The sequence below is a fragment of the Chrysoperla carnea genome, chromosome X (assembly GCF_905475395.1).
Source record: "Chrysoperla carnea chromosome X, inChrCarn1.1, whole genome shotgun sequence".
NCBI lineage: Eukaryota > Metazoa > Arthropoda > Insecta > Neuroptera > Chrysopidae > Chrysoperla > Chrysoperla carnea.
In genome coordinates this window covers 35,724,480-35,735,108 of record NC_058342.1, presented here as the reverse complement: position 1 = coordinate 35,735,108, position 10,629 = coordinate 35,724,480, and the positions used below count along the sequence as shown (strand labels likewise).

General features: G+C 31.0%; 2 protein-coding genes across 4 annotated transcripts; both read left to right on the top strand.

The window, feature by feature from the left end:
• The first annotated feature begins 1,246 nt into the window (after window positions 1–1,246).
• On the top strand, window positions 1,247–6,892 carry LOC123302646 (prostatic acid phosphatase-like). 3 transcript variants are annotated; one of them, XM_044885683.1, is made up of 8 exons: window positions 1,247–1,504; window positions 2,192–2,293; window positions 2,513–2,704; window positions 2,776–2,823; window positions 2,932–3,241; window positions 3,692–3,900; window positions 4,176–4,368; window positions 6,407–6,892. In XM_044885683.1, exons 1-8 carry the CDS (start codon window positions 1,406–1,408, stop codon window positions 6,532–6,534), a joined length of 1,281 nt encoding a protein of 426 aa, XP_044741618.1. In that variant the 5' UTR covers window positions 1,247–1,405; the 3' UTR covers window positions 6,535–6,892. The 3 variants fall into 3 exon arrangements, with proteins under 3 accessions (XP_044741618.1, XP_044741619.1, XP_044741620.1); XM_044885684.1 differs by lacking the exon at window positions 6,407–6,892 and adding an exon at window positions 4,994–5,142 and having other exon boundaries at window positions 1,251–1,504; XM_044885685.1 differs by lacking the exon at window positions 6,407–6,892 and adding an exon at window positions 4,851–4,986 and having other exon boundaries at window positions 1,251–1,504.
• A 2,842-nt stretch (window positions 6,893–9,734) lies between these two features.
• On the top strand, window positions 9,735–10,534 carry LOC123302666 (gastrula zinc finger protein XlCGF71.1-like). The gene has a single exon (XM_044885709.1). The coding sequence runs from the start codon at window positions 9,805–9,807 to the stop codon at window positions 10,402–10,404; it is 600 nt and encodes a 199-aa protein (XP_044741644.1). The 5' UTR covers window positions 9,735–9,804; the 3' UTR covers window positions 10,405–10,534.
• Window positions 10,535–10,629: the final 95 nt, after the last annotated feature.

Sequence of the window (10,629 nt, the reverse complement as noted above, 5' to 3'; positions counted from 1 at the left end):
AATATGAAAATAAAAATTCTTTGAAAAACGTGGAAGTTGAAAATAAAAAAATGTTTTTATCCTTGATTAAATAATAGAAAGAATTATTTTACATTGTAAAATTTTCCATTCTTTATGATTTTAAAATTTTAAATGACGTAACGTTTACGCAAATGGTCTTTACTGTCATAGTAAATGTTATTTACTCAGGCGTATGTGACTATAATCGCATACGCTATCACCTCTGAGCTAGATGTGGCTGCTCTTTCATTCTTGTTACCATTTGGAAGTATCCTGGCTCGTTTTGCATTCTGAAGTAGCTCCCATGTACATTTCACTATAGGCTCACCAGTCTGCTTATTGCTCGGAATACCTTAGTTTCAAGAAGTAATACCTTAGTTGCAAAGTTCCATTTTGCAGTCGTTCAAATGAATTTAAAATCTTAGGTTACGTATTTTTAAGAATATTCAATCCTCGTTAATTTTGTAAGCAGTGTAATGAGTATATACAGGTTAAATGAGTATTTGCACCGTAATTATTATTTTTATTACCTTCGAAATTATTACGTCTAAGGTTCATTCATGAAATTATTATTGCCTCTAGTTAATCTTGGGTAATTAAATTTTGTTTATAATAAATTTTAAAATTACATAATTCAAGAATTTATAATGATCAGTAATAAATATGTTCATTAGAATTTTTTTTAAATTTGATATGTTCTTTTTCTAATAATTAAAAATAGTTCACAGCAAACCAGTCCTAATAAATTTTCAATTTTGATTTTTGATACCATCTAAGTAGTTTCAAGCATAGCACTCCTTATCTAGACTGGTTTCCTGAAGGTTAAATATTAAATTCGGAATTAAAAAATGGCCTCCAATAAACCAGATACAGTTAATAACTTGAAAATTAACATTCACGGTGTTATTATCAATGAAAATTGATAATAACGCCGAATAAGTTACTCGAAAAGAAGGGTTTGAAAATTGAAATTTTAGTTGTGTCTTGACTTGACTGATAATTACTCAAACTATTATTTTTTCGGATTATAAATACAATCACTGTCAGTCTATATTTAATGTACGTTTGTGATATTTAAAATAGCAGTCTATTATTTGTAAGTATATGGGAAAAAATGTGTTATTTATTTTGACGTAAAATATTTATTTCTTAAATTTGACATAAGTTTACACAAATGAAAACTATTATTATGAAACGTGGAAATCCAAATAACAATATGTTATCAATTTTTAAATAAATTTTGTAACAAAAATCATTATTCATTTATTATTTGAAATTTGGACTCAGAAAGAAATTTATTAGAGAAGAAATATCTCTAATTCAACACAAAACCTCTTCACAAATTTAGAATATGTTTTGAGACAAATTTTTAAACGAATTGAAATAACTCGTACAACTTAAAAAAATGTTCAAAAAATACGTGATTTTTATATTAATTATTATAAATAGTTTTTATAAATTTAATTGTAGTGTTACTTCAAAGGATACGATTTTTACAACAATTGTAAGTGTACTTTTTTTTAAATTGTTTTTGGAAAGGATAAAGGACGATAAGAATTTTGAAGTGGCCCTCCAATTAATGATAAAAATGTTAAAATTTAAGACCAATTTCAATAATTTTGTGTCCAAATTTAGATTGTTTTTGTTAGAATTCCTTGTGATTTTTCGATTTTACGAATATATTTGAATTTATTTAAACTGTAAGATGGTCAGGTCAAAGTGGTGTCCCATTTTCTTGCTACTTTCTTGGAGGGGTCTAAAAATTAGATCATTTTTGATTAGAATAGGAAATTTCCGCATAGATATTTCAATGTTTCCTAATACCGGATGATAAATATTTCATAACGATTTTCATTTGCTGAAACAAGGACTGGTAAAAAGGTAGAAGAAATAAGGACCTAATTTTTTAAAGGGAATATTGTAATTTTCTACGTAATATGACTTTTTACTGGAAAGTACCTCCAGGAAATGAAATTTTCTCAAGGAGAACATCGAGGGCTTATTGATTCAGGTACTAAAGGCTTGATTACAACACTCATCTTCTTTTTTAAGATTCGCAAAATATGGCTTTAGAATCATTGTGAAATATTTTATAATACTTTTCGAAATTTTCCATTATGCGGGGGGCCATTTCTATATTTTTTTGATTTTTTTTTTATAGTAATTAAACTAATATTTGTTTTGTGGGTAGATTTTTAGACATGGAGATCGTACACCAATTTTACAATATCCAACAGACCCAAATGCAAATTATTCATTATGGACCTCACTTGGCCCGGGTCAGTTGACTAATGTAAGTAATATTTAATATATTTAATCATATTTATCTCCAAACAATAGACTTATTCACTTTATCGTAGATCAACGGAGAGAGGTGGTTTTGAAGATGTCTGATTCATCAGCGTCTTCTTTTTGTTCGAATGAAACAAACGTGTGTTCAAATTCGAAATAAATACCACGATACTGGAAATAAAATTGTATATTAAGAAATTCTTCATGTTTTTTTTTTCAGAGAGGAAAATCCCAACATTTTGCTTTAGGACAATGGCTTCGAGAACGTTACGCACGTTTATTATCCCAGCATTATCGATTTGATGAGGTCTATATTCATTCCACAGATGTCGATCGAACTATCATGAGTGCTTTAAGTAATTTAGCCGGTTTATTTCCACCCTCAGCGGACGATGTTTGGAGTGGAGTTCATGTAAGTTTAGTTTTTTTTTAAATTTCATCTCATACTGGTTCCAATCAATCAAAATTCATTTTTTTTTTTAGGATTGGCAGCCAATTCCAGTACATACCATTCCAGATTATGCCGATAATGTAAGTTTCTCCCAGATAGTAACCGAACGTTTTAAAAACGATTTAGATCGCACGATTACTGAATCGGTCCTGAATAATAATTATTATATTTTTTTCCATTTGTTTTAGATTTTAGCTGGCTCAAAAAAATGTCCAAAATATGAGTATGAATTCAATAAAACAATGGAATCGCCAATATTTCGAAAAATTAACGAAAAAAATCAACAATTATATGCGTATATTACGGAACATGCCGAAAAAAATATCAATAGTTTAGTGGACTTATCATATTTTTATGATACATTGTTTATAAACGATCTGTACAACTTAACATTACCAAATTGGACACAGCCAATTTATCCAAATCCATTAAAACAATGGTCCAGTATTTCATTTGAAGTTCAATGTTTTACAAAAACTTTACAAAGACTGAAAATAGGTTTGTTCACTTTTCATCAAAAATACAAAACAAATTATACTTGATCTAGGACTTGGTGCAGTCTTTGGCAATCATTTCAGAACGACGGAAAAATTCAAAAGAACGGTTCTTAATTTTTTAAACTATACAAATTTTCATTGAAAATATTCTGAATTGACCATTCTGAAAAGATTATGTCAAATACTGCGCTTGACTTTAGACCTATTGCATGAAAGTTGATTAAGGTTAAATTAGAGTGACTATCCTGGGGTGGGACACACTTAGACCATAGGGTCCGTTGTGATACCGGAGAGGGTAGAACGTAGTCAAAGGATCTTGGGAGTGAGTACATTCTTAATACCCGTGCATGACCATAATGCGTCTCCGTCCAGGATGAGATCACATTTGGCTTGAGAGGAGGTCAATTGCCAGGAGGAAATTGATTAATAAATGTAAATTTTTCATTTTTAGGATTACTGTTTAATGAAATGATTGAACGAATGTTCTCAAAAATCCACAATAGTTTAAATCCAAATCGTAACATGTGGATATATTCAGCGCACGATACAACAATTTCAAACGTTTTAATGGGACTCAACCTTTACAATTTTATAAGTCCACCATATGCGAGCGCTTTAATGTTTGAATTACAAAAGCGCAACGATTCTTTTGGAATTTCTGTAATTATACCACTTATCAAGTTACAAGTTGACCCTTAAACAATAAGACACGTCACATGTCTAGGGGTCTAGTCAACAGACACCATTTTGAGACAAACTTGATCACGAAAAATTATGATCAAGGTGCCATTTCATTCGGAATTACGTTTTGGTAACTTTTCAGTTACAAATGAAGAAGTTGTTTGTATAAATTATGCATAAAATGGTGCTTGTCGACTGGACTACGGGTCACTTAATGCCAGGTTCACACAAATAACTTGAACTGTTTGTTTTAGATATATTTTAAAAATGAGACGCTCAACGATCAGCCATATTTACTAAAGTTACCAAACTGTGATGAATTTTGTGAAATTAATGAATTCCAGAGAATTTTAAAACCAATTTTATTGACACCCGCACAATGGGAGGAAGAATGTCAATTGGGAATTTTAAATAATTTTAATGACATGGACTCAACATCAGTTTTAGGTAATTATTTTATTATAAACAGGTCTTTAAGTTGTGCTTGATCCATTTTGGGTGTTACCAGAGCTTCATTGTAAAAAGGCCTGAATGTTTGTAATGACGCACTGCTCGTATGCCACTTGTTCGCGAGAAGGTCAGGGAATTTCGTGAAAAAGAGAAAAGTCAGGGAATTTTATCATCAACCATGGTATAAAACAAAGTAGCTTCCGCCTGCCGGTCTCTAATCTCTATGTATGCTTAGTTCTTTAAAACTACGCAACGGATTTTGATGGGGTTGGTTCAAGACGAAGTTTTTTATGTACAATACATGCATAATAAAGTTCCAGACTCTTTCTCTGTTTTATTTCAATGGTCCCGAATTCCCGGTTGACTTCTTTACTCTTGAAGTAAGCCCTGCTAAAGCCTAAAAGGACCGAGTACAACAAAGTTGTGTGCATGCAAAAATTATTTTTGATAAAATGTAGTATGTTTTTTTTTTTTGGCAGATTGTAAATTTAATGCTAGTATCTCGTAAGAATAATCCAAAAACCCAATTCCTTTCCTTCCAATAGCGCAACATTTTTGATTATGGAAAATAATTTTGTTTTTAAATAAAAAATGATTAAAGGCTTAATAATTCCGCTTCCAGATGCTACTGAAAAAATTGTTGAATATATGTTTTACAAATATCCAGATGATCTTTTCAATGACACCAATTGGGGCTATCTATAAAAACAATAACAAGTATTTAGGGGCTTTGTGGAATCTCAGGAGTTTAAAATAAATTGTTTTAATCTCAGGCGAATAAAAATGTTTCAAAATGTTCGAATTTAATTTTCATTGTGTTCAGTTATCCTAGTACAATGGGTTCAAACTATTGGCATGATCTGTTTTTGTTTTTTTGATAGTTTTAAGTTTAATAATGTTTTGGTTTTGTATTTTCTTGGCATGGTCTATTTTTTGGGCATTTTAAAAATAAATTTGATAAGCTTTTTTTTTGAGTTTGTATAATTTTGGCATGATCTATTTTTCTGGGTTGTTTTAATTTCAGTAATTTTTCTGTTTTTTTTTTGCACTTGTTTATTCTTGGCATGGTCTATTTTTGGAATAATTTTAATTTTGACAATTCATTGTAAGATTTGTTGAAATTGCACGTTTCTGAAGGTCATTGAATGTTGCTGAGTTATTTTAAGATTTTATTTAATAAATAAGATATCCATGGTCTTTTAACTCATGGCTAAAAGATATAAGTATCTTAGTAAACGAAAATGATCTTAAGATCAACGTAAGTTGGATAAGAGTGGCTGCCCTGGAGTGATTCACATTTAGACCATAAGGTTCTACACTCTATGAACCATTTAGAACTGTTTAGAAAAGCAATAGTGCTTTGACGTCAACGGCTTCAGATCGGAGAGATCGTCAAAGAAAGGCTGACTCAAATGAGACAGTGACAGAGAAGATAAGACGTTGTTTTCTCCTCTTTACTGTGACAGCTCCTGCATTAATCGTGATGCACTGCTAGGCTCAATTTAAAACTGTTAAGAAAAACAAGAGTGCTTTGACGTCAGCGGCTTTAGATCGAAGAGGTCGTGAAAGAAAGGCTGATTTAAATGAGACAGAGATAGAGAAGATGAGACATCGTTTCCTCCTCCTCTTTAAAGTGACAGCTCCTGCAATAATCGTGATGCGCTGCTAGGCACAGTCATTCAGCGTGCCTGCCGCCTAGCCAGTGTCTTTTGAAGCGATATAAGATCTTCGGAACGCCGAAGATTATACTCAGACCATATCTATCTTGTAGTCACGTACCCATTCATAAATATACGGTTATTCATAAAAAAGCTTCCATTAATTACGTCGCTCTATTCCAGAACCCTTCTCTTGTATTTCCTGTTAGGTTAGGCTAGAGTGATTCTTTACGCCATAGTAGCCAATTTGTGTTTTAGCTTGATTGACTCATAGCTCATAAACGAATTTGCCCTAAAGCCCTAAAATATTTTACGCAAAATTTATGATTTGTTTATTGGCGGAATTAATTAAATGATTTATTTATTTTTGTTTTCAGTGATTATGTCTGGGATTATAGTAATTATTTTATTAATAGCAAGTGTAGCAATTGCGCTTGCGTACATGAATAAAAATGAATATACGACCAATAAATTTTATTTTCGATTGGATGGCAACGAGAATTAACAAAATTTAGAAGATTGGCAACATGATTTTTTATTTCAAGCATTTTTTAATTGTTTCAAGCATTTTGGTTTTTTTATTTTTTTAATTTTTTTTTAGGAATGTTAAAATTAAGGAATAGTACTACAGATGGGTCATTTTTTACCCCCCAAAACCCGTGCGTATGGGCCTGCTGGGAACTCATTAATGCTCCAAATTACATGCTTTTAATATCAATAGCACAATGGTTTAAAATATTTCTCCTATCTGCAGTACTATATTGAGTGTTCCAAGAAAATGTATACAAACTTGTCTCGAGTCATGAGTACAGTGTCATACATTTGTTTGGGACATTTTGCATATTTAAGTTTAGATCTCAATGATTTAATTTTTTTAATTTTTAATTTTATATTAAAGTTGAAAATGATTCTTTTTTCACAAAGAAAATTTATTTAAAAAAAAATCTCTCGCAAGACAAATTAAGTAAAGGATTTTTTATCTATCGAAAATTGATAGAAAAATTGTTTTAGAATGACCAAAATTATCACATATCCCAAAAAATTTGTAAGTTTGATGGAAAAATCCATTTTCTATTTGTTTTGTGATAAATCTTTTTATATTTAAATTGAAGAATTTTCTAAAAATTTGTCTCGAAAGTGGACATTTAATTTTTTTTCGAACATTTGAGAATGCATAAAAATTTAAACTACATGAACGGCTGACGCGAATCCTGCCGAATTAACGGATTATTTTCCAAGTTAGCATTCGAACAGAAGTCGAAACTTGTTGGAAATTCTTCTGTCGTGTTGCAACCTATTTTATTTACATTCCGAATATGGGGTAAATTTTGCTAGTCTAATACGAGGTTTTTTGGTCAGAGTACCGTCTAGTCCTTCGGTAGTTACGTCACTGACTTGAACCTACTTAGCCCCCACTAAAACTTTAAGTTGATTGTTTATCGACGATGAAAAAATCTATCGAGTTTGGAGGTTAAACCGTTTATATGTACTCTCGAAATTTTCGTTAAAAAGAATTGAATTTTGTACAGAATTAAATCAAACATTGACAAGTGAAATCCCCAAAAGATTTTCGTAAAAAATACGTAATTCTAGTCATTTTAAGGTATATAACGAATAGAATTTTTGACTTGCCATTGAGAAAAATCGGGATCAATTTGTGTCAAATTGGAAATTTATTACGTCAAAAATTAATTGTACATGGTGTAGCAAGAAAATTTGTTGTTTTGTCTAATTTTTACATCGTTTCAGAGCCCTGGGAAATTGGCCCCGATATGGGTTAATCAGACACAACTTAGAAACCACCTTGTTGGTGTTTGGGGGCTAATAAAAATCAGCAAGTTTTCGTGCAGTACCTTGTATTTCATATTTTAAGGCCACTGAAAGCACTGTGTTTCAAATTTGAATCACTTTTAAAATAGTTTGAAAGAGTGTGGCATATTTGGAAACCAAAGATCCACTTTTTTTTTTACAAATCAAATGTTTGTATGTAAGACAAAAATGGATTTAGCTAAAAAAAACTTAAGAAGACGTATATATACACTCTCTAAAAAAATTTCGAGATTCGTCGTTGTTGAATGTTTAAAAAAACTGTTTCTATGGATAAAATAAGGTTCAGTAACTCAGACTGATTGTAAATTGTACCTGACTATTTAAAAAAATTGCTCACCGTTTTTATTAAATTCGAACTTTGTTAATTGTTGTGATTTTCAAGGAAACAGTTTTTTATCAAATTAAAAATTATAGTTGTAAGGACGTCGCCAAGCTCTCTCCTCTCTAAAAACTCGAAAATTTTTATTGTTTGTCCGGTTTATAATCCCCGCTAGAAAAATCGAGTTTCGTCAATTTTTCATCTACTTTATCAATTTTATGTATTCAATTACACACATCCCTCCCACCCCTGGCTCATTTGTTGGCGAGGTCCTTGTACAATAGACTGTTGAAAATTTGCGAAAAATCCTATCTCTGCCAGAATTTAGTGTTATAATACAGAAAATTTTCAGTTGTTCTGAAATCAAAACTTGGCAGAATTGGTTGTGTAATAGGGAAAAGGAATACATACTCCTCAAAAACGGGAGTCGCCCATTCTGATATGTGAATTAGTGAGCGTTTACATGATTTGCACGCGAAATCATTCACTTACAATATTATCATTGATGATAAAAAACGTTTGTGTTTTGTATACAAGGTGTCCCAAAACTACCTTATTAGAAGAATGAGCAGAGAGATATAAAGAATGAAATTCTAAGACGAACTGCACTCTCGTAATTGTTCTGCTCTTCTGTTGTGGTAGTTTTAGGACATCCTTTAAAGAATTTGAGTTGTAATTTTATAAATTTTTGTATTTTATTAAAGAAAAATAAATAAATTATTTAAATTAATTTTATTTGCGTTTTATTTATACCGCAGGGTGTTACGAAAATTCCGAAACGTTTTCGAAAAAAAAAAAGTTACTTAAGTTCTGACATAGAGGCGTTGGTATAACTGGGGATTTTTCCAAGGGTGGGTCAAATAACAAATAAATACAATCCGTAAAAATAAAAAATCTTTGGGCTCATTTTAAGGACAATAATAAGACATTAGAGAGGTTGTCGATAGTGGGTCCCTAGCACTTAGACCAAGGGGTCCTCTGTGTCCATTTTAAGGGCAAAGAAAGGATCTTGAAGTTTTCAGAGGCAGTTTTACTTCACAAATTCTTTTTTTCAATTTCATGCTAAGTATTCTGAGTTTAAGTACAGATTTATTTCCACAAGGACCCTTTTATTTAAACTGTTATGATCGTTAGGTATTCCTGTTTTTCTCCTCGAATTCGTTTCATATCCGTTTGAAAAATATCTTTATTTGGCCAAAAATTGTACATTCTAATATCGTTATACTGGTTTAAACCAATTGAAATTTTATTAAGTAATATGTATCAAAAGTAACAAGTAACGTAAAGATACGACAGTAACGGGTACTTATTATTTTAGTAACAAATACATAAGAGTACTCAATTTCGGTGATTCAGTAAGAGCACTGAACGGTGCTTGCACTCGCAGTGTACATCTGAACGCACCCTAAATGGCGTGTTTCTGACACGTGCTAAAAAATAATGGCGTCGCATTAAAAGTCAAAATTGGTGTTTGATGCAATATTTAGTTTGAAATATAAAAAAATGGAAAATACTTCATTGCATAATAATTATTTGTTAATCAATGAAGAAAATATTAAACTGGAAAAACAGTTAAATACAGAATTTGTACTTAAAAATGAAATATTAGAAGACAGTGATGTTCAAATGGAAAATGGACAGATTAATAAAACTGAATTTCTGGAACATGTGCAAATTAAAACAGAAGTTCTGGAAGACAGTGTACCAATAAAACATGGTGAAGAGTCACTTTCGTGTAATATTTGTAATAAAATATTTACTCAACGATGTAGTCTAGTTAGGCATCAACGAATTCATAGTAGAGAAAAATCATTTTCATGTAATATTTGCAGTAAAACATTTACTGATAGCAGTATTTTAGTTAAACATAGAATAATTCATGCAGGTGAAAAGCCATTTTCGTGTGATACTTGTAACAAGAAATTTGGTCGTCGTGATCGTTTAGTTAGACATAAACGAATTCATAGCGGAGAAAAACCATTTTCATGTGATATTTGTGATAAATCATTTAATCAGCGAAACATTTTAGTTCAACATAAACGTATTCATAGTGGTGAAAAACCATTTTCATGTGATTTTTGTGATAAGAGATTTGCTGATAGAAGTTGTTTATTTACCCATAAACGTGTTCATACTGGAGAAAGGCCATTTTCATGTAATGTCTGTAATAAAGCTTTTATTACACATAGTGCTTTAGTTAGACATCAGCGGATTCATAGCGGGTAAAGATGTGTTGTGAGGACTGCACCGAACTCCAGGAGTGTCTTCTACGCATGAAAATAATGTAAAAAATTTCTATTAATGGCTTTAATGGAGTATATTATCTCTTGCCAAATTTTTAAAATGAAATAAACAAGTGAAAATAAACAATATTGAGTTAATTGTTAAAATACCCGATATAAACATTATTGTATATCAGTGCTTGTATTATTACCCGACTGCCCGACACAA